The 23,802-nt window shown below is 45.7% G+C and overlaps 1 protein-coding gene across 2 annotated transcripts in view; it reads left to right on the top strand.

Moving 5' to 3' along the window:
* The first annotated feature begins 8,991 nt into the window (after positions 1 to 8,991).
* The window catches only part of DKC1 (dyskerin pseudouridine synthase 1), a 53,501-nt gene continuing 38,690 nt past the window's right edge, over positions 8,992 to 23,802 (top strand). The window contains exons 1-2 of one of the 2 annotated variants that reach the window (XM_029607201.1): positions 8,992 to 9,141; positions 13,310 to 13,374. In XM_029607201.1, the coding sequence (XP_029463061.1) occupies positions 9,126 to 9,141; positions 13,310 to 13,374 (81 nt within the window). In that variant the 5' untranslated portion in view covers positions 8,992 to 9,125. Of the gene's footprint in view, positions 9,142 to 10,701; positions 10,989 to 13,309; positions 13,375 to 23,802 lie in introns of those variants that run through there. The other variant, XM_029607200.1, reaches the window with a different exon arrangement.

Genomic DNA, 23,802 nt, shown 5'->3' with positions numbered 1-23,802 from the left:
AAGGAGCGGCAGTATACCATGGTTTAAATAAAAAGTGGTTACCCCATGATTGCAACTTAATAGGGCAGCCAAATTGGCGGTAGTACATGAAAGTAAAAGACGCCGGTAGGCGGAAATGTGCACTAGCCCTGGTATGAGGGTATTTTCCACATATATAAAAACCATGAATAGAATGTGACCTTTTTTATTCATACTTCGGTTATAACCAAGTGAAGCTTAAAGAATTGAACCAGTACTCTAAGATGCTACTTTTCCCTCAATGCCTTCTGTAAAGCTGGGTCATGTTTTTGTCAAGTTTAATTATAATCATCTTTGTCATGTCTTCAGTATGTTTCAACGCTTCTTCACTTCAGCTCCTTCTTCCAAGCATCTTGAAATCCTGTGTTTGGACCCCCAGGTTCCCCTGCTGGTATAGAAGATATGCCTCATCTTCAGCCGAAGAAAAGAGGCTAAAGAGGGGGGGCTTTGAGGAGGGGGTACTGTTGTGCTCGCTGCCATGGGACCGGCCCGCGAGCAGCTCCCTCACCTTCCTGGACACACCGACCTGAAGCTGCTGCAGGCATCTCCCTTCTCAGCCGCCACCAATGGCACCGGTCCCCTGTTGTCACAGCCTATGTGACCCTGGACCGCCGCTGCCACTCCCTCGCACCCCAATGCTGCTGTACGTGGCAGGAGGGGCCGCCGCGGTTTTTTCACGTGTCAGAGCAGCTTCCAAGGTGTTAAACTTGCGGCAGGTGCCGCCGCCATCACCATGCTCTGCGGCAGAGAGGGCTGCCACGACTCTGTCTCCTGTAAGGCAGGGGAGTTGCCGCTGATCTTCTCGCAGCAGAGACGCCACCGACGCTGACTTCTTCCATCTCCCAGCTCCTCTAGGCACACACGCCTCTATACAATATTTAAAGGGCCAGTGGCAGGAAAAGCCCCGCGGCCCCAACAGATGATGTCCTCAGCCTGTTCCTCCACCAGCACTATAAAAGGGCTCAGCTTCCTTTCTTCGGGGCCTTCGCATCGGATCCTCACAGTCGTCTGTGCTTCCTTCACCATGCAAGATTCTCCGTGGTCTCTGCCTGTCTTGATGGTCTTCATGTTCGATGTTCCTGGTCTTGTTCTTCATTGGAGCTCCTTCATTGTCTCTCTGGTGCTCCTGATATCCCATGTTCCTTGTTCTTGACGTTCTGAGTTCCTGATGTTCCAGTCCTGGTCTTGATGTTCCCGTCTCCGGCTCTCCATCCTGCTTCCAGGTTTCCTGTTTGTCCACCTTTCCTGGTGTGTCACCGTCGTGATCTGTGACCAGCCCATGGGGGGCTGTGTAGGGCGCTTCGTGGCACAAGGCCTGTCTTCTCATCTGCAGTGCAAGTTTCCAGAAAGCCCTTGTTTTTAATGCCGAGGTCTATTCCTGAATCAGTTCTGAATCCTTGAATCCTGTTCCCGGTCTTCGGAGTTCCTTTTTCCTGCTTCTGTCTGTGCCCTAGATTCAAGCCAGAGCCTCTCCGCTTTAGCATGGTCCGTGACCAGCCACGGGCGGCTGTGTAGGGCGTGCTTTGGTGCAGGCCTCTCTTGAATCTTTGTCATGTTTCCAGTTCAAGTCTTCATTTTCTTGTCTGGGTCTGCTTCACTTCCGGTGTGGTCTGCGACCAGCCATGGGCGGTGTGTAGGGTTCACTGCGGTGCAGTACTCACTAGTGACTGAATCCTTGTCTTCCAAGTTCCTCAAGACCTCGTCCGAGTCTTCCAAGTTCTTGAGTTCCATGTCTCATCTTGTTCCTGCCCTAAGCCTCCGTCTGGCCTCACGCACTCGTCGTTCCAATGCGGTGGAGTGGCCGGAGGGCTACTCTTGAGACCAGTATTGTGTTGCTGGGTCTCACCTGTGTGTGTAGGTCCAGTAGAGGTCTGAGCCTGCCTTGTTCCAGCTCCTCAATGTTCCACATCTTGATCCTGGTCCAACCTTGTTCCAGTTCCAGCCTGTGTTTGGACACTCTCACCTCACATAGTGTGTACCTTGGGGCTCCTCCCTGAGCCGCACCGTGGCCCAAGAGCTCACATCCCCCTAGAGCAAGCAACTGCACCCCCATGATCGCAGCAGGATGTGAAGGCGGTTGCAACACCCTCACATCAGTTAGGGCTGCCTTAGATTTTCAACAAGGCTGGGGTAACCTGCATGGAGTGGCCATGGCGCAACATACAGCAAACAATGAGCATGATTTTTTAACAGATATAGGTGTTATGGTGAGAGCAGGTTTGAAGAGGTTGGACAGAGAACATGGGGCTGGGGCTGGTTTTGGTTTGGGTACTAGAAGTGCATGCTTATTTACACAGAGTAGTAGACTGCAGGTGAGGAAGACAACTGGGCAGACTTGATGGGTGAACTGGTCTTTATCTGCTATCTTATTATTTTGATATCCTGAAAAGCAACTGTCTATAGGGGGTTGAGAAGATAAGTTTGCTATGTGGTAGTTCCAGTACAGCTAAGAATTAAGGGAGTTATTCACTAAGTCACAGTCTATTTCCCTGAAGGGGCAAAGGCTGGATGGTGCCATTTTGAAAAATGGCTACCACCCAGGCCTGGAGCTTTTGAAGCATTCCAGGTCTTCACTGCACAATTAATGATGCTTGTTTAGATAAGGGGGGGAGGGGGTTTCAGGGGGTGGGCTAGGGTGGGGGTCCGGGTCCACTAGATCACTAGGCATCTGTTTTTGTGTAAAGGGGGTCTGGGGGGGAGGGGCAGTCCACTGGACCAGCAGGGCTATTTTTCTTTTTAAAGAGAAGTGTGGAGAACTGGGGGTGCCGGTTTCCAGGTTTTCTTGTGAAGGGAAGGATTAGGGCAGAGGGAGGGTGGAGTATCACCTCAGATATAATACATTTTTTTATTTTTATAACAGGCCACCTCCAACGGTGGCCAGGGGGTGTGGGACAGGGATCTATGCAGACCTCTGGGGTTTTTACTCGTGGGGTGGGAAGCTGTCGGCTCCTTTAAGTCTAAGGTGTGGGTGCCATGGCACGTGCATTAAAGTCCCAATGCACCCAAGAGAAATTAGCTATAGCCCCTGAGTTGTAGCTAATTTCAAATTACATAACAAGACTTGCGAATGTTTTGGCAAGCCGTGTTATTTGATTTGCACTGGTTAGGGTAATAATGAGATCATTAGCACATATTTGCATGCTAATTATCTCATTTAAATACACACAATATTGGTATCTCATGTTATCCCCACGTTAGGCGATTTATTGTGCAAAAAAAACAGTGAATGGCCTTGGCTTAGTGAATGACCCCTTAAGATTGGTGTAGATTGGCAGGGGCTGTCTCACTCATTCACACACACATTCTTGCTCTTTCTTAGTCATAGAAATAGAGGTCCTTTCAGTTGCTGTTTTATTACTGGGAAAATATATTGATCAATAGACTGCAAGATGTGGTGTTTGACACACAGCAGTACCAGCTGGGTTTAATTGCCGAAAAGTTGGCTCAGTTAATTGCCGGTTTAGAATTTTGTGAAATTACTCAATAAAAATATCAGAGTTTACGAAGTGAGTTTAAAACACAAACTCTCAAATGCTCAATACAATACTAGAGCTTGTACAAAAATATGTCTAACATATTTTTAAAGAAAAATAAAAAACTAAAAAATAGATTTTCAATTAAAAGATATAATTAAAAGAGTTTTTAGAACCCTGATTGCACAGACTGGTTCATATTCTGATAAGACTATTCAGAAAAAATACCAGTGCTGAGGTCTTTTCCTCTAAAAAAAAAAAAAAATAAATAAAAAAAAAAAAAAAAAAATATATATATATATATATATAATTTTTAAGCAGTCGTTATCAAAATATCAATTTACACCAGCCATTTTTTAGTTCTACAGTTTCTATAATATGGATGCAACTATTTGCAGATATTTTGCTTCATGATGTTATATTTTGAGTCTATATCAGACTTTTTAAACAGAGAGTAGGATTAAATGGTCAGTTTTCACAGTGAAAAAAAGTAAACTGGAGTGCCTCAGGGATCTGTACTTGGACCAGTGCTTTTTAATATATTTATAAATGACCTGGAAAGGGGTACGATGAGTGTGGTGATCAAATTTGCAGATGACACAAAACTATGCAGAGTAGTTAAATCTCAAGTGCATTGTGATGAATTGCAGGAGGACCTAGTGAGACTGGAAGACTGGGCTTCCAACTGGCAGATGAAATTTAACGTGGACAAGTACAAAGTGATGCATATAGGGAAAAATAACCCTTGCTGTAGTTACACAATGTTAGGTTTTATCTTAGGTGTTACTACCCAGGAAAGAGATCTAGGCGTCATGGTAAATAACACATTGAAATCATTGGCCCAGTGTGCTGTGGCGATCAAAAAAGCAAACAGAATGTTAGGAATTATTAGGAAGGGAATGGAAAAAAAAAAAAGATGTCATAATGCCTCTGTATCGCTCCATGGTGAGACTGCACCTTGAATACCGCATCTCAAAAAGTATATAGCTGCACTGGAGAAAGTGCAGAGAAGGACAACCAAAATGATAAGGGGCATGGAATGGCTGCCCTATGAGGAAAGGCTAAAGAAGTTAGGGCTGTTCAGTCAGGAGAAGAGATGACTGAGGGGGGGATATGATAGAAGTCTACAAAATGTATTTATTTTAAGTTTTTTCTATACCAAGGTTTGGCAAAATCCTTCACACTGGTTTACAGTTACATCAAACTTTTACAGTCAGTTAAAATCAACATTTACATTCAAGAACATTTGAGAATGTGATTATCATTTTACATTCAATAACATTTGAGAACATGATAAACAGTAATTAATTGTTTGGACTTTGTACATTAAGGTCTAGGCATGAGTAAGGGGATATTTACTTTGAGAATCAGCAGTCTAATGCGGAATTGTGTTTAGGTTGGAGTTGGGTGGGAGTGACTGTTGTGTTTCATGTTATGTTGTTTATCCAATTCCTTCATAAAATGACTTGAACAAGTTAATGTGAAACAGTTATTTACTCTCTCAGATAATAGAAGGACTAGGGGGACTCCATGAAGTTAGCAAGTAGCTCATTTAAAACAAATCGGAGAAAATTCTTTTTCACTCAGCATATAGTTAAGCCCTGGAATTCATTGCCAGAGGATGTGGTTACAGCAGTTAGTGTAACTGGGTTTAAAAAAGGTTTGGATAAGTTCCAAGAGGATAAATCCATAACCTGCTATTATGGTAATTAATAAGCAGTAGTAACTTGTGATCTGTCTAACGTTTGGGTACTTGCCAAACTTGGATTGGCCACTGTTGGAAACAGGATACTGGGCTTGATGGACCCTTGGTCTGACCCAGTATGGCATTTCTTATATTCTTATGTTATTTTAATAAACAGATTTTGAAAAAAAAATAGAGTAACTGCACTCTTTCTTCACTGACCTGATGCAGAGAGGATATCTCTGGAAAGCTTGACACAGATATATTAACTTAGCTCAATAAAAAAGTATCACCTACAACCTGTTTGTTGACCCTTAATTCCACATAGCATTAGAACAAGGCAAGTACCCAAAAACTAAGTATATCCCATGCTACTGCTACTAATAATAGCAGTAGCTATATTATAAGTCAACTTGATTAATAGCAGGTAATGGACTTCTCTTCCAAGAACTTATCCAAATCTTTTTTAAACCCAGCTACACTAACTGCACTAACCACATCCCCTAGCAACAAATTCCAGATTTCTCCAATTAGTTTTAAATGTGCTACATCCAAACTTCATAGAGTCAGGGCCGGTGCAAGGGTATTAGGCGCCTTAGGCGCAATGTCAGCTACGCCGCCCCCCCCCCCCCCAGCCTCCACACACAATTAACTTACATTGTGCATTAATGAAAATAACGAAGTCTGTATTTATAACAGAACACTTATTTGACATTTTTATGCCATGTAAACCATTGAGATGATTTGTCTTATCGACAGTATAGAAACTCTTTTATAAATAAATAAAAATAAATATAAACCAAAGCTATACTTGTTGCTCAAACAAAAAAAGCAGACACATCACATAATATTAAATAATTAAAATGGCAGTCAATCAAGAAAAATAAACTTAAAAAGCCACCTTTACTTATCCCCTCCAGCAGCTCTCCTACTCCTCTTCCATGCAGGCTGTAGCACACACCAGAAGCAGCAGTAGAGGCTAAGCTCTATACTCATGGTCCTCTTCCTTAGTCCCATGTCTCTCACACACACACACACCATACCAGTCATGCCCCCATGACCAGTTTCTGTCTCTCACACACCAATCATCTCCCAAACAGTCTTTGGCACACACACCCCAGTCACCTTCCTGAACAGTTTCTCTCATGCCATACACACACACAGGCTTCCCACTCCCGTGTTCCACTTACATATATGGGCTTCTCACTCTCATAATCACTTTCTCTTTCTCACACACACTCACCAGTCTCTCACTCCCATGCTTGTTCTCTTCACATGCACAGGCTTCTCATTCCCATAATCACTTTCTTTCTCTCACACACATACACAAACGCACACCAGTCACCTGATCTCTCTCATGCATACACACACACAGGCTTCCCACTCCCAAGTTCTCTTTCAGATATACAGGCTTCTCACTCCCATGCTGTATCTCACACACTCCCAGCTTTCTCACTCCCATGCTCACTCTTCACATGCACAGGCTTCTCATTCCCAAAATCACTTTCTTTCTCTCTCTCACATACACACAAACACACACCAGTCACCTGTTCTGTCTTACATATACAGGCTTCTCCCTCCCATGCTGTGTCTCACACACACCCAGGTTCTCACTCCCATGCTCACTCTCGTCACATGCACAGACTTCTCATTCCCATAATCACTTTCTCTCTGTTACACACACACACACACCAGTCTCTCTCTCATTACCATGCTCGCTCTCCACTGCACAGGCTTCTCATTCCCTGAATCACATTCTTTCTCTCATATTCACACACACCAGTCTCTTTCATACACACCGTCACCTTACTAACCAGTCTCTCTCTCATACATGCACACACACACACAGGCTTCCCACTCCCATGCTCTCTCTCACATAATCAGGCTTCTCACTCCCATGCTTTCTTTCACATACACCCCCACAACACCAAGCTTCTTACTCCCATGCTTTCTCACATACCCAGAGTTCTCACTTCCCTGCTTTTTCTCTCTTACACACATCCCTGACTGTCTCACACTCTCACACATCAGTCATCTCCTTGAGCAGTCACTTTCATTGTCTCTCACATATACACATACATCAGCTCTCTGACCAGTTTCTCTCAATCACACACACATGCTCTCAATCAAATACATTCTCTCACTTACACACACGCTGAGGCTCTCACTTACACACTGGCTGGCTGGCTGCTTCTCTCTCTCTCACTCACTTCCTCTCTCCCCCCCAGCACAAATGGTAGCTGCAGCAGTCTCCTCCTCCTCCAGCCCCCGCAGGCCAAGAAGGAAGAATCCCATCGGCCGCGGGAGGCTCATGCTGCTGACTCCTTTCCCAAGTACTGGCTGCTTCAATTGCTCGGGGGCCGCTGCTACTTTATCGCGCGGCACTGCTCTTTCTTCTTCCCGCACACGGCATATCACTTCCTGTTCCGGGTCACGGGGGGGGGGAGGTCAAGTGCGCGGGAAGAAGAAAAGGACAGCCACAAGTGCCACAGCTTTTTAGCACTGCTGCCGTTCCCACTGGGCTTGAATGTGCTGATAGCCCGGCGGCAACGGCAGCAGGGAAGAAAGAGCAGCGGGAGAGACCGGGAGCACGCGACACACTGGTTGAGAACTGCTGGGGGAGGTCAGATGGGTCTTTTGGGGTGGGCTGCCAGTAGCGGCTCTTTTATTTTTATCGGGGGGGCGGCGGCTTAATGCAGCTCTTTTAATTTTACTGGGGCAGCTGCTGAGCGTGGCTCTCTTAATTTTACCGGGGCAGTGCCGCCCCCGGGAAGATGGCGCCCTAGGCGACCGCCTAGTGCTTCCGCCTGCCCTGCATAGAGTGCCCTAGCCCTTCTATTATCCGAAAGAATAAATAACCAATTCACATTTACCCGTTCTAGACCTCTCATGATTTTAAACACCTCAATCATATTCCACTTCAGTCTTCTCCAAGTCTTTAGACTTTCCTCAAAGGGGAGCTGTTTCATTCTCTTTATCATTTTGGTCTAAACTAACAGTTATAAAACTTGAAACAGTATGGAATCCCTTGGCGTCTTTGGAATCTGCTATTTCTTCCTTAACTAGTGTTACCTTGGACACTAATCGTCGTGTTTTAGCGCCTGAAAGTTTGGTAACAACTTATGGTGCAAAAGTTGAAGCTTTGGAATCTCGAGTCTCTTCAGTTGAGAAAGTACAACATGGATTTCAATCTGATCTGGTCTATGCTAAGAAGGTGGAGAATGTTGACATTTCTTTAAGAAGCCTGAACTGGAAGATTCTCAATTTTCCATTGATTAAAATGATTTCTCCACTTGATCTTTTTAAAAGTTATATATCTTAAGTTCTTAAGATTCCATCTGAAACTGGGCTTGATGGACCCAGTATGGGCATATCTTATGTTCACACTCACTACCAGTGACTGACACCGCCCTAATACACTTGATCATTTTATGCCTAATTGGTCAGTGGGCAAGGGCTACATCTTCAAAAGGAAGCAAAAGAAGCGGGCTCTGCAGAAACATACCCACACCACCTCTTTCCTGCTTCCAGACATGCTCAGTCAGCAACGAAGCCGATGGAAATTTCAGCGTTGTAACAAAAAAAAAAAAAAGGTGTACAGCTCTATAATCTTCATTGTCTTCCAAAAGTTGCCAAATGTAGCTGCTAAATAAGCAAAAACACTTTCCAGAGCCCTGCCAACCCATTAGTCAGATTCGTATAACTTTATTGGCATGACCGTGTTGTACGTAGGGCCAATATTATATATATAGAATGGTTAAAATAAAAGGGGAGGAGGATAAGAAGAGAAAAAGTCAACGCCCCTCCCTCTTCTCGCGCACTGCCTACGTCATCACGCTATTTCCTCTGCGCCCGGGAGAGAAGAGGGCCTTGTCATTTGTGGGCGGGGCTGGCAATGCGCAGGGCTAGAGGTACACGCGGGTGTCCTGGTAGAGCTAGCGTGTGCTGTCATGGCGGACGGTGACGGTAAGTGTCTGGCGATAGACGAGCACGCCGCTTGCGGGTGCGGAAACACGGGCAGCGCGCATTGCGCAAATTGGGCGAGGAGGGAACGCCGCGTTTCTGGAAGCTTGAGGCCTACCAACCTACTCGAATAGTCTCGTATGCTCTTCGCGCACGTGGAGCATTGGCTCTGCCTTTTCCATGTCCAAACCACGACCTAGGCCTGGGGAGGGCGTTAGCGTGGATTAGGCGCGTTTTCAGAGTTGCAAAAACAGTTTGTGTGCTTGCAGCAGCACGCACTGGATATGGATGGGAATTGGGAAAGGTGCATATGTGTGTAATTGCACGGTGATAATGTATTAACGCACGAGGCCCATATGCGCAGCTTTCTGTCCGGGGGGCTGACTGCTGCAGACAGGAGTGCTATGTTTGAGAATGGAGGCTTGTTGGGCTAGGGCCATGTTTTCTGTACCGCTGTTTGTCTTGCCAGAATAAGAGAGCAGGGCATCGTGCACACTCGCGTGTGTTCTTCATTTGCTTAGGCACTTAAAATCACCACTTGGTTTAGTGACTTATTCACTGGCTTCACCCTTTGGTGTTTTTCCCTTTCAACGCCTTTCAGCAGCGTATACGTCTTAACTGTAGTTGTTGCTGGTTTTGATTTAGGTTCTCTTCTAGCTAAAATGCGAAGGCAAAATTAGTACTGAGCGTCTTTAGCTTGCAGCTTGAGGGGTGGCTTGCGAGCGGAAACTGACACACATGGCAAGTTGAAGGCCCTTTCGGTTCGGCTTCAGGCCTTACTCGGCCGCTACACGTGGTCGGAGAGCAGTTTTACTCTAGATCGGATCTAGAAGCCCAGTAAAAGGATGGTCGTGGATATTGGAAGTTTAACCTTACAGCTGACTTTTTACTAGTACAAAGATTTGAAACATGCTTCAGTTATCCCTGCGCTTGGAGCCTAGCTACCTCACATTCAGGAAGAAAGATAAAGCATGGCTTTTTAGCCAGGCATTCCTGATCAAAAACCTAGTTACCAAAAAAATTGCTATTTCTGCAGCCCCAACAAAATAACGTAACTATGAATCTCTCCTTTTAAATATATAAATCATCCATCAATGTTATTGATGTAGTGCTATTGTCACTTTAAATTTATTATAATATGCTTTGAGGCTATTCATGGTAAAAATATCAAATGTCAAAGTTTTCATTTTTTGTGTCAAAGTAATATCATTGTAAGAAATTTCTCAGATTTAATTACATTTTTCATTAAAATATCTGAAAATAGTTGTTTTGCTATTTTCTATTATGAAGAAACTTGAGATTGAGCAACCGTGTACCACCATGTTGATCCTATTTAGGATTTTAATCTTAGGTTGTGATTACAAAAAGATAGATTACATGCCTTTTTAAGGTGTCACATGTCCAGCAAGTACTTTTAAAGCTTTTTTACTTGAACATTAGTGGGACAAACTGCTGATTCCTTTGTTTCATTAAACTAAAATCTTTTTGCTAAGATAAGATCTTATCCTTCCATATGGTTTATTGGACTAGTACAGTATATAAGTGGAAGAGTAACAGCTTCCAAGTTGATATGCCACTCACTCACAGGCACTGCAGTTTGGCAGTTACCATATCTCACTGTTCTTTGATTTTCTCTTTGTGGTAGTAATGTCATAAGATGAAGATGAGCCTTTCTTGGCCTTTTGAGCTTGAGAAACTGTATAATTTTGGGGTTAATGCCCAGCCACCCAGACTCACCAGGAGCACTAAATAGTTTGACCTTGTCCAAATCAGGAAGATTAAACCATCTCTTAAACAAGTTTCCTCATTATTCTCCATGAGAAGTGTCATGTGGAACAGCATCAGAAAAGGTTTGCCTAAACATACCACTGAAGGCATGGTTATGGTGTATTGCAATTATGGAATGTATTGGTTTCTGAGGACAAGCAAGATGGCAGCCCTCACGAATGGCTGACGACATCCGATGGAGCCCAGCCCACAACTTTTATGGCAAAGTTTCTTGCTGGCATGACAACACTTGTCCACTTGGGGACACCTTTTCTGCAGAGCCCACTGATCATGAATATTCACACTCCTTTTTCCTAGGGTTTTCTTTGTCCAGAGTAGGCAGGAATTGTCCATGGGGGGGCCCTTCTAGTGTCAGAATTCCATCTTAAGTCATTTTCCAGCATTCTTTCCAAGGCCTTATGTCCACCAAGGCGAGCAAGCACCAAGCAGTTTGGACTGCATTAGAGCCTTTGACTGGTAGCCTTAAATCAGCTGCACAGGTATACGTGACCCCGCATATGCCAGCTTGCGCCCACGGATGTGGCCATTTTATAACATGCAGGCGTATATTTGCGCATCTTATAAAAATGGCTGGACGTACGTAACCTTGCACGCCATTTTATTTGGATGCGTGTGAGTGTGCTGCTTCTACTGAATAAGGGGGCGGGGGTGGATTTTAATATATACGTGTGCGCCGATGCAATTATGAGTTAAATCAATTTGTTCCCATTTTGCCCATTTACAGGCTAGGACTTCCTAACCCCCTTAGCTAACTAATCTCGCTTACTCTACCTGCTCCAACTTTTAAACCCCCCTGACTAGCCTAGTTTTTTTTTGTTTTATAATTTACACGCCATCTATAGCAGCAGTAAAGCTACGCAGTAGGGGACCCCACTTGTGCGTGTAAATACTTAAGCACTCATTTCCATTTAAATTCCCAGAACCCCCATGCCCCGCCCTCTTTTTTTTTTTTTGACTTTTTTCTTCTGTTCGCGCCCATGGACGCTTCTTAAAATATGTGCGCCATGCACCGGCCTGAGACACATGTATCTCCCTGATTTGGCGCATGTAGGGCTTTTAAAATCTATCCCTTAGCTTTCTATTCGGAAGAGACTGAAGTCCATAGAAAGCTTACCCAGCTTTGTTTCAGATTACACCAATAAATTAGAGATTGCCAAATAGTCTCTCTTCAATTGGCTAGCAAATTGCATCTCTTTCTAGTATGCTTGGGTGGGTCATGTCATAGCCATGGCAAAATCGATAGTTTACCTAAGATCAGTCTGGAATTCGTTCCACACATTGTTGCTTAGACAAGGGTGCTTGATGAAAGGTTTGGCCAGTTTGCTCTGCAGAATCTTTGAACTGTAGAACCCAACTCTATCCCTCCTAGGGCCTGTTTTTGTTCCAGGCTGCCCCTTTGCTAGATAAATAAGATAAAAACTTTTTGTCACCAAAAATAGTTCTGGTTACGCCTGTTGGCACTATTGTTTGGTTTTCCACTTTTTCTTTTGGGGGACCCTTTAGGCAGGGGGTTCCTTATTTGTGAGGACTGCCATCCTGCTTTGTCCTTGGAGAAAGCAGAATTACTAACGGATATTTTCTGAGAACAGCAGGATTTGTTTATTTATTTTCCACCTTTCCAACACTTCAAAGCAGATTACATTCAGGTACTTGTAGGTATTTTCCTATATCCAGAGGGCTTACAATCTAAGGGTCTGATTCATCAAAGTATTTTTCCTAGCGTGTAGCCAGATGGACTCGGGGCTCGATCTTTCTCCCAATTTAGAATTAAGTTTGTTTCTTCTTCAAACTAGCGCTGCAATCCCGCTAGACACTGCTGTTGGTATGAGGATAGCGTGTCCACATCTGCTAGGAGATGGAGAGATACTGAATGGATGAGGTCACTACAGATATATTTAGGGTGATGGCAGCTTTGAAACCTGACTCGGTCTCCATCTGCTGCAAGGAGAGCACATAACCCATTGGTCCTGAGTCCATCTGTCTACACTAAGGAGAACGAAATTATCAGGTAAGGGAGAAAAGCCTTAGTGAAGCAGGTGGTGGAGGCTGAAGCGACTTGCCCAAGGTCAGAATTAGTGCCAGAACTCTCTCAAACTCACCCATCTCCTTCTGGATTTGGCTTCACCAAGAATAAATTTAAAAAGTAGACTGAGGAGCTTCCACATGGCATAGTATGATGCCAGCCTGCACATGCTAAGTTAGGGTATAGCCAAAGTTCTAGGAAATTTTTGACATAAGTTCCAGGCTAGGCTCCATCGGGTGATGTCCTTTACTTGCCCGGACTGACATCCTGCTGTCCTCAAAACATCTGTTATAGGTAAGCGTCTCTATCTTATTTTGGTTATTTGTTAATTTCAAAAGACCTTTACTGTTTTTGTTTTAGTGTCTGTAAGTAAGAAACACAAGAAGAAAAAGAATAGAAAATCTTTGGCAGAAGAAGATGTTGCTGTGAGTAATGCTTTATTGCAATTCATTTCTCCTAGTGAATTCTGTGCACAAAAACTTAAAATTCTGTAAACTTTATATTGATCAAAATAACACAATATACATGAGTCTTTAATTTTAAAATGTAATACAGAAAAAATATTACTTAGATGTAGAGTTTTAACTATTTGGAGCAGACTTTTCCTAGAAGTTCACTGCAAGAGGGTTTCCACCCTCTCTCCCTACACCCCTGGCCAGTCTTCTTTCACTTTTGCCCTCTAGAGACCCAACTCCTCCTCCTGTCACTCTCTCCTCTCCCGCTCTGAGCTCAGCCCATTCCACACTCTACTCCCAGAGTTTGAACCCTCTTTCAGTACTGACCCTCCCTTGCACAGGCTCCCCCCCTGCCTCTGTGTCTCTCACTGACAAGGCTCCCTCTCTTTAGTGCACATACACATCCCCTCATAACAGGCGCTCTCTCTTGCGCGCACACACACCCATACAGGCTCTCTTTCTCTCACACACCCCTGCATATTGGCTCCCTCTCTCGCTCACCGCCCCTCTACACATAGGCTGCCTCTCTCCCACACACATTCCTTCACACAGGCTCCTATCACAAACAAGCACCCTCACACGCAATCCCCTTTTTTCCACACATATCAGTTCCCAATCTCGCTCTAACATACGCCTTCACAATCTTATCACATAGGCTCCCTCTGTCTCTCTGGCATCCACATCCACACACTCTCACACATGATCTTTCTCATCCCCCAGGCTTGCAGTTTTACATACACACACAGACTCTTTCACTGGGGCCTGCTCCATCTTTGCCGTGAGTGGAACAGCCTTTGCTCGCAGCACCCCTGGGCCTGCTCCTCCTTTGCCACGACTGAGATGGCTTTCATTCGAGGCACGCTGGGCCTGCTTCTGCTCTGCTTGTGGCATGCTGGGACCCACCAAATTCTGCGCAGCTGCACAGCGAGGGGAATTTTGAGCAAATGTGTAGTGCAGAATTCCCCCAGGACTAAATTCATGCAGCTGTAGAGTGAATGTGTTGGAGGAGCGTGCCCAGTACTTGAACCAACTGCATGTGACAGTTTCATGTGCTATGAATTGAATGACAACTAGCAACATTATTATCTTTTAACAAAAGCAGAATATGTGCATGCAGTTGAAAATGTAGTAGTTGTGGTGAAAGGGGAGGGTGGGTCCATGCGTTGTACAGCAGTGTTATAGGTAGAACGTCCTCCTTTACAGACTTGTATATATCATCCTTGGATCGGCCTTGTCAAAGTATACTAGAAAAACATTGCCTGAAGTAAATATGTGGAAAGTCCACCTAGAAACATTTTAGAAAGGATTACTTTTTGTTTAAATTAATCATTTGTCCTCTTTCTGATGTGGAACTTGGACATAGCATCAAAGATGTGTAAATTGCATAGGTGTCACAGACATTTAAATGTTATGATTCAGAATATTTGCATTTGTGAAAGCTATGCATTGTTTGCTTCTTGTGGCTAATTTAGACATGTGGATGTGCAGTATATCCAGTAGGCATGATCTATCAAAGGGCTTTTTCTCCCATATACACTTGATGGTGGCAGTTGCAAAATAAGAATTCTCTGAGGGCAAGCAGGAGGGCAGTCCTAACAAATGGAGCCCAGCTTGGAAATTTTTTTAATTTTCTAGAAATTTTGAGCTTGCTCTACACTCGGGCAGGCCAATGCACACGAGTGGGTTATATATCTCTACCAGCAGATAGAGACGGAGTAAAACAGATGTCAAGGACATATAGCCTTGCTTTGACATTGTCCTTCCAGTATTTTCAGTCTCCGGCAGATGGTGGATACACATCTCCCTAATGGGGATGGATTGTAGTGGTTAAAAAAAAAGAAAAAGTTTGGAAGCACTGCTTGAGCTCCTGAGGTAATACCAATAGGTCTCTCTCAGTTGAGCATATTGAGTTTGGTAGCCTAGCCAGGCGTGGACTTAAAGAAGCAATAGAGAAAGCTGGTAAAGCATGTATTATTACTTTTATTGATTTGAAGTCAGGTAAAGTACAGTCGTTCCAATATTGTATGGATCAAATTCCATTACAGTCGAAAGATTATTTTGTATTATATGCAAGTGAAGAGCTATATAGAAAAGCTTGCACCTGTGCAAGATAGGATTATCGCTTCAGGTGCTTTTTGGAGACTATGCCATTTATTAAAAAATAAAAAAATCAATGGATAATGCATATTTTCCTAGCGTGTAGCAGATGGACTCAGGACCATTTGGTATAGTGTACTCCTGATAGCAGTTGGAGACGGATCAGATTTCAATCTGACCTGCAGGAAGTGCAGCTCTTCAGTATTTTCCGTCTCCATAGCAGTTAGGGACTCTAGGCACGCTAGCACAGCGTTAGAGTAAATTTTACCAAAGAGATCCAAATTAAGATATTTTACCTCTACAGACAAGCCCTGCTCTCCTGCGATGACACCCGTTGGGTCCCTCCCACAGTCGAGATTCCTGAGGTGATTTCCGCGATCCCTCGGAGGTAAGCCTCGGGCCGGCGGCCGACCCTCAGCGGGGACCTAGCCCCCGACATCAGGTGAGGCTGAGAGGCAGCGGGTGCAACCTTGAGCGTGGCGGTGAAGGTATTTTCCCTCTTCCCCCCCGCAGCCTGAGACCGCCCGGAACGAAACCGGGAAGCCCCGGGACAAGGTAAGGTAGAAATCTATTTAAGTCTCTGGTCTCAGAAGCTCGAGGAGACGCACAGGTCGCCAGCTGGGACCAGTGCCACCAGGTTGATCTGCCCTAGCAGGGCTAGACCCTGGTCAGATCAGAGAGTCCTCCCACGTGAGACCTTCCGAGGTGGTCGCCATATTGTCCACGTGGTCGCTGCCACCATTTTGACCATGTTCGCCGCCCTGTCCGCTGTCTCGAGCCGTGCGCACAACATCGCGTGCACAAGTACCGGGCGCAAAAGTGAAGCGCATAGCCACGCGCTCACTGTGCCGGGTGCATAATTTCGACTTGTGCATACAACAGCGCGCACATCTGCACGCGCGCACCAACCTACACGGGCAACTTCACACACCAGAGCGCACAACTGTATTATATGCGCACAAGCCATGGCATCACCTGAAAATAAGTTCAAAGCTCAGGGCCTTTGCCCAGCATGCCACATTAGAGCTGCACAGCATGAGGAGGCCACAACCCTGTATATACAGTGCGAAGAGGCCCTAGGAGACCCAACTCATGGCCCTCTCTAGCCAGTACCGGACCCCAGCCTCTTGAGCAGTACGCCAGAGCTAGCATCAAACGGGGCTCCCCAGGGACACTGTGCCCCCTAGTCTAGGCCTAGCTTCTATCTCCTGGGTGGAATTCTTCAAAGGTCTGCATACCTTCGTCCACATGAAACCTGGGCCTCCTACAATGTGGTCACAGGCCCCACCAGAGGACCTCAATATGCCAGGACCCTCTATGCCCAGGGAAGTGATCCCACCGCCCAGAAGCCCCACCTTCGGGGACACAGACATCTCAGATGAGGAGTCAGAACCCCTAGAGGAAGGGGAACTCCGTCTGGGGACAGAACCCCACTGAACCATGAGACGCCTCTTCACCAAGGACGAGCTTCCAGACCTGGTCACACACAGCTTAAAAGAGCTTGCCATCCCGGGCTCAAGTGCCTCGGGGGAACCTAAGACGAACCCACTTTTGGAGGGACTTCGTCAGAAGTCCCACCATTTCCCATTATTACAAGCCATCCAGCAACTAATTGACCTGGAATGGGATGCCCCAGAAACCACGTTCAAAGGGGACGGGCTCTGGCAGCCATGTACCCTCTCGACACAGCCACCAAAGATCTCCTGGCAGGTCTGAAAGTGGATGCCATAGTCTGCGCGATCTCGAAGCGCACTACTATCCTGGTGGAGGGAGGAGCAGCACTCAAGGATGCTCAAGACAGATGTCTGGAATCTATCCTCAAACAGTCCTTTGACGTCTCTGCTATGTCTCTACAGATCGCGGCCTGCTGTGGTGATGCGCCTGCTTAGCATAAGAAATTAAGAAATTGCCATGCTGGGTCAGACCAAGGGTCCATCAAGCCCAACATCCTGTTTCCAACAGAGGCCAAACCAGGTCATAAGAACCTGGAATTACCCAAACACTAAGAAGATCCCATGCTACTGTTTCAAATAGCAGTGGCTATTCCCTAAGTAAACTTGATTAATAGCCGTTAAAGGACTTCTCCATTAATAGCACAGAGCAGGAACAACACTCCTGGGGAAGCCCTGGAACCAGCTATATCTTTCCTCACGGACGCCGCTTCGGATCTGGTACGCACAGCAGTTTAGAGGAGTCTCATCCGCCGTGGCGGCCAGAAGACAAATCTGGCTCCGAAACTGGTCAGCTGACACATCCTCCAAAACAAGACTCAAAAGGATGCCTTTCAAGGGAACACTCTGTTTGGAAGCGAACTAGAGAAACTAGCCAACAAGTGGGGCGAGTTCCCACTGCCGCAGCTACCGGAGGACAGGAATAAGAGAAACCAGCGATCCTTCCCCTGGACCTCCAGGGGCAGAGGATCACAGCACTTCAACCCATATAGAAGTTCATATGAAGCGGCCAGCCCTGCAGGCCGGAGCCAGTCCTTTTGGAACAAGCACAACAAAAGGGGAGCTAGCTCGGTCCCAGGCCCCAGCCGCACCCCACAATGAAAATCAGCCGACCCATCCAAAGGAAGAACCCATAGGGGGCAGACTGGCCCTGTTCTACCAAAGATGGGTTGAGAGAACTTCGGACAAGTGGGTCCTATTCATCATTCGAGAGGGATATTACCTGGATTTCCATCACCTCCCTCCGGACAAGTTTGTGGAATCTCCCTGTCACGACCCTTCCAAGAGAATGGTAGTGGAAGCAACACTGCCCAGATTACTAGCCTTAGAGGCTATAACACCGGTGCCTCCACAAAAATAAATACTGGACATTATTCCATCTATTTTATCGTTCCCAAGAAGGAAGGTCCGTTCAGATCCATCCTGGACCTCAAGGCGGTCAACCGTCACCTGAAGATTCCTTGCTTCCGCCTGGAAACCCTATGCTCGGTAATAAGGCGATACAACCGGGAGAATTCCTTACCTCCCTGGATCTGTCGGAAGCCTACCTACACATTCCAATCCATCAAGAGCATCAGCGTTTTCTATGCTTCTCGATCCTGGACTGTCACTACCAGTTCCGGGCACTACCTTTCGGGTTAGCCACTGCACCCTCCGGACGTTCACCAAGATCATAGTGGTGGTGGCAGCAACACTGAGGAAGGAAGGAATCCGCGTGCACCCTTATCTAGACGATTGGCTGATCAGAGCGAAATCCCCGGAGGAAAGCCACCAGGCAACCAACAGAGTCAAAACTCTACTGGAGAGCCTCAGGTGGGTGGTCAACACAAACAAGAGCTGCCTGCAGCCTTCCCAATCTCTAGAATACTTGGGAGTCCGGTTCGACACCAAACAAGACAAGGTCATCCTGACACCGACAAGGAGATCAAAACTGATGACCCAGTTACGAACCCTGTTGAGCAGACTTCGCCCCACATCATGGGATTACCTACAAGCATAGCCTCTCACCCGGATGTCTCCCGCTTCCTGAAAGGAGTCAAGCACATCCGACCACCCCTAAAGTGGCCGGTGCCTCTTTGGAACCTTAACCTGGTCCTAGATTTCCTAGCAGGAACCTCCTTCAGACCTGTCTGCGGCCTGTCTCTCCCACTATTAAAATTGAAGACAGCCTTCCTGCTGGCAGTCTGTTCAGCCCGTCCTATATCCGAGCTACAAGCACTGTCCTGCCGAGAGCCGTTCCTCAGACTCACCCCAGGAACCATCCAGTTACACACAGTTCCGTCGTTCCTCCCCAAAGTGGTGTCTCACTTCCATCTCAACCAAACCATCTTGCTACCATCACCAGATGAGCATAAGAATTTGGAAGAGGCTCGAAGTCTACGCCATCTCAACATCGGCACACTCCTAGTCCGATACCTGGAAAGGTCGGAACCTACGAAAGACGGACCATCTATTTGTCCTTCACAGTGGGAAGAAGCAGGGGGAAGCGGCCTCGTGAGCAACTGTAGTCCGCTGATCAAAGAAGTCATCAAGGCGGCCTATGTGGAAGCAGGCAAGCCACCACCAAACCAAGATGCTGTCACCCACCGAGATCTGCAGGGTGGTGACATGGCCCTCTATCCACACCACCTCCAGGTTTTACTGCCTGGATGTTCAGGCTCGGGAGGACACAGCATTTGCAAGGGCAGTACTAAGTGGGTCACGGGCAGCCTCCCACCCAGTTCGGGAGTAGATTTATACATCCCATTGGTCCTGACTCCATCTGCTACACGCTAGGAAATGGAGAAATTACTTACCTGATAATTTCGTTTTCCTTAGTGTAGACAGATGGACTCATCATCCCACTCACAGCTGCCATTACTCATGGAATTCTCGGGGGACGTCCCCGGGAGCAAGTGATTGACGGGTAAGCCATGCTTTCCTTCATCTTGGACACCCATCCTACCGGGTGTCAACGTTTCTTGGTTGAGGGCATTGGTGGTCTCCAGCTATAGCCAATTCAACCAGTTCAAATTAATCAGGTTAACCAAGTTATAAAGTTAATCAAGTTACTCAAATTTATTCACTCATACATAAGAAATTGGCATGCTTGGTCAGACCAAGGGTCCATTGAGCCCAGCATCCTGTTTCCAACAGAGGCTAAACCAGGCCACAAGAACCTGGCAATTACCCAAGCACTAAGAAGATCCCATGCTACTGATGCAATTAATAGCAGTTAATAGCCGTTAATGGACTTCTCCTCCAAGAACTTATCCAAACCTTTTTTGAACCCAGCTACACTAACTGCACTAACCACATCCTCTGGCAACAAATTCCAGAGCTTTATTGTGCATTGAGTGAAAGAATTTTCTCCGATTAATCTTAAATGTGCTACTTGCTAACTTCATGGAATGCCCCCTAGTCCTTCTGTTATTCGAAAGTGTAAATAACCGAGTCACATCTACTCGTTCAAGACCTCTCATGATCTTAAAGACCTCATCCTCCCTCAGCTGTCTCTTCTCCAAGCTGAACAGCCCTAATCTCTTCAGCCTTTCCTCGTAGGGGAGCTGTTCCATCCCCTTTATCATTTTGGTTGCCCTTCTTTGTACCTTCTCCATCGCAACTATATCTTTTTTGAGATGCGGCGACCAGCATTGTACACAGCATTCAAGGTGCGGTCTCACCATGGAGCAATATAGAGGCTTTGACATTTTCTGTTCTATTAACCATCCATTCCTAACATTCTATTTATTTATTTTTTTGACTGCCGCAGCACACTGAGCCGACTATTTTAAAGTATTATCCACTATGATGGCTAGATCTTTTCCTGGGTGGTAGCTCCTAATATGGAACCTACCATCGTGTAACTACAGCAAGGGTTATTTTTCCCTATATGCATCACGTCTACGTTAAATTTCATCTGCCATTTGGATGCCCAATCTTCATCTTGCAAGGTCCTCCTGTAATGTATCACAGTCCACTTGTGATTTAACTACTCTAAATAATTTTGTATCATCTGCAAATTTGATAACCTCACTCGTCTTATTCCTTTCCAGATCATATATATATATATTGAAAAGCACTGGTCCAAGTACAGATCCCTGAGGCACTCCACTGTTTACCCTTTTCCACTGAGAAAATTGACCATTTAATCCTACTCTCTGTTTCCTGTCTTTTAACCAGTTTGTAATCCATGAAAGGACATCTCCTCCTATCCCATGACTTTTTAGTTTTCGTAGAAGCCGCTCATGAGGGACTTTGTCAAACGCCTTCTGAAAATCCAAATCCACTACATCTACTGGTTCACCTTTATCCACATGTTTATTAACCCCTTCAAAAAAATGAAGCAGATTTGTTAGGCAAGACTTCCCTTGGGTAAATCCATGTTTGACTGTGTGTTCCATTAAACCACGTCTTTCTATATGCTCTACGATTTTTATCTTGAGAATAGTTTCCACTATTTTTCCCGGCACTGAAGTCAGGCCACAATGCTTTTCGAGGAGAATACTTCCTGCAGTTGTATATGTACTAGGGCTGACGTCAGATTGATATCTGATCCGTCTCCTACTGCTATCAGGAGTACACTATACCCATTGGTCCTGAGTCCATCTGTCTACACTAAGGAAAACAAATTTATCAGGTAAGTAATTTCTCCATTGCATACAGTGGTGTATTATTTGCTACAATCACTGGCTGATAACTAGAGTAAAGATTTAGTACAGTCACTTACTGAGGATGACATAAGATGTAGTAATTTGATTTATAGGGTGTCCTGTTATATAGCATTACAGGAATTGCATTATAAAATCCCGCACTGGTTAATATTCTGGCCTGTTAAGGCGTATAAGGCGGGAATAATCTCATCAGACGTGGGAAATGTCATCAAGCAAGAGCAACACTGCACCTCCTTTGGGAGTGTAAGGAGGCATGCTCATTTTGGAAGGAAGTTTGGGACTTTCTTTAGTCATTTCCTATGCATTTTTTATATTTGTTCTTGTCAGAAAGCCATGTATCCTGAGAAGAGCCCAAATTCAATTTTTAATAAAAAGCTGTCAAATAGCAAAAATGGAGTTTACTGTTAACCTGGTTGGACAAAACAGGTCTAAGGTATTTAAGTTGTGGACAGCATATATGCTAGATCTGATGCTTTTGGAATACATATCCATGGATCCTTTAGGTCCTATTACTTTTCAACGTTTCTAAGAAGTGTGGTTTCCATTTCGCTCATCATTATCCATGGAAATGAGTCAAATTGAGATGACATTTTCTTTGGTTCCAACCTCTGTCATTTTCTCAATATCTTCAAATGTAGAACCTAGTACCTTTTTGTTGATGGGTGTGGTCTTGACTATGGGGACGCTGTCTCCTTCAAAGCTCCTTTTCCCTTCTTCCCTCTCTTTTCTCTAGGGAGTATAGTGAGGTGCGGAGGCTGCGTGGGCTCGGCAGGCTGAGAGCAGCCTTTGGCTAAGCCCTGCTGTCATGCTTGATTCTCCAGCCGAGTGGTAGGCCATGGTGGCTTTTTTTCCTGCGCGCTTGTCTCTTCTCGCCGCGCCTATAATTGTGTATAGTTGCACGCCGGGTTTTCCTGTATGCGTAATTCAGCCTTCCAGTGAGCGCGTATTTGTGCCTTGCGATCTGTGTTGCTTTCTATATAAGGGCAATATAGCCAGGGATTTCTGAAAGCCTCTCTGCGCTGTCTAGATGCTCGAAGTGATTTGCCTACTACTGATTTTGCCTCACTGGTCCATCCCTTCTAACAGAGGGGAGTAGGGCTGAAAGCGACACAACTGTATGTGTCTGTGGATCATATGGAGAAAGATAAGATCCTTGACTATCACGAGATGCAATTGGAAATCAAAATGTGGCAGAAAGATACAGAAATACTGGTAGTCCCAATTACATTAGATAACACTAGCCTAATTCAGAAGAATTTCCAAGTGCACCTTGATATGTTGCCTATAAAAATTACTCTATGAATTCCAAGAAGGGGCTCTTTGGTAGAATGCAAGTACAAAGAAGGGAATTAGCAGTAAATTTGAGAGAGTGAAATCGTTCCTAATATGCCCTGGCTTATGAATGGCTTAATTCGAAAAGGTTCTTTATAACAAACTTATAATTGACTATCCGGGTCGAGTTTTAGAGCGAAGGGACTCTGACAATGCTTGAAAGTGCATTCCCTGTATGTACCTGGATCAGTCCTGGGTTTTGCCTCCCCTCCAGTAGATGGAAACAAGTTTTGACTGACTGCCATATACCCTCAGGTGCCACCTACAGTCCGTCAGTATTTCTCTGTCTCCAGCAGATGGTGGAGGTTCAAAGTCTGCAGTCTGTTTTGGTTTAGAAAAAAAAAAACAACAGGGAAGGAACAGGGAGCTATTGAGCCTCCTGGGGGGTTGGCAGGTCCTGAGGGGACATATTCCCCCCCCCCCCTCGTTAGTTGAGGCTGCTGGATCCAGGGGTCGAGGACCCTCCTATCCGCTCCTACTCTCAGTGCTCTGGGTGATACCGGTGAGCCCTGATCACTCACCCCAGGAGCCTCAGGACCCGCGGAGATCTATCAAGTTTGGGGAAAAAAAAAGACGAAAAAGTGGTTTGTTCCTGAGCGAGTGCGTGCCTCGGTTCTCCCCCGCGGGGGAGGGGTGCAGCCGCTGAACTTTTTCACCTGGGGTGTTAGTTGAGCCGGACTTGCTGCCGATGCCACATGGTGCAGCCTGTCACGCCTGCAGGGATGTGTGTGTGAGTATCCCACGACAGCCTATGCTCTGCCTGCCTTCCCGAGGGGGAGGGCATGTCCATTGCCACTGGGGGTGACGTTTTGAATGCATGTCTAGATCCTGGGAGGCTAGGGCGGCCGCAGCTCTCTTCACCCGAT

The sequence above is a fragment of the Rhinatrema bivittatum genome, chromosome 6 (genome assembly GCF_901001135.1).
Source record: "Rhinatrema bivittatum chromosome 6, aRhiBiv1.1, whole genome shotgun sequence".
NCBI lineage: Eukaryota > Metazoa > Chordata > Amphibia > Gymnophiona > Rhinatrematidae > Rhinatrema > Rhinatrema bivittatum.
The sequence above is the reverse complement of the archived record's forward strand: the minus strand, read 5'-3'. Positions and strand labels throughout refer to the sequence as shown.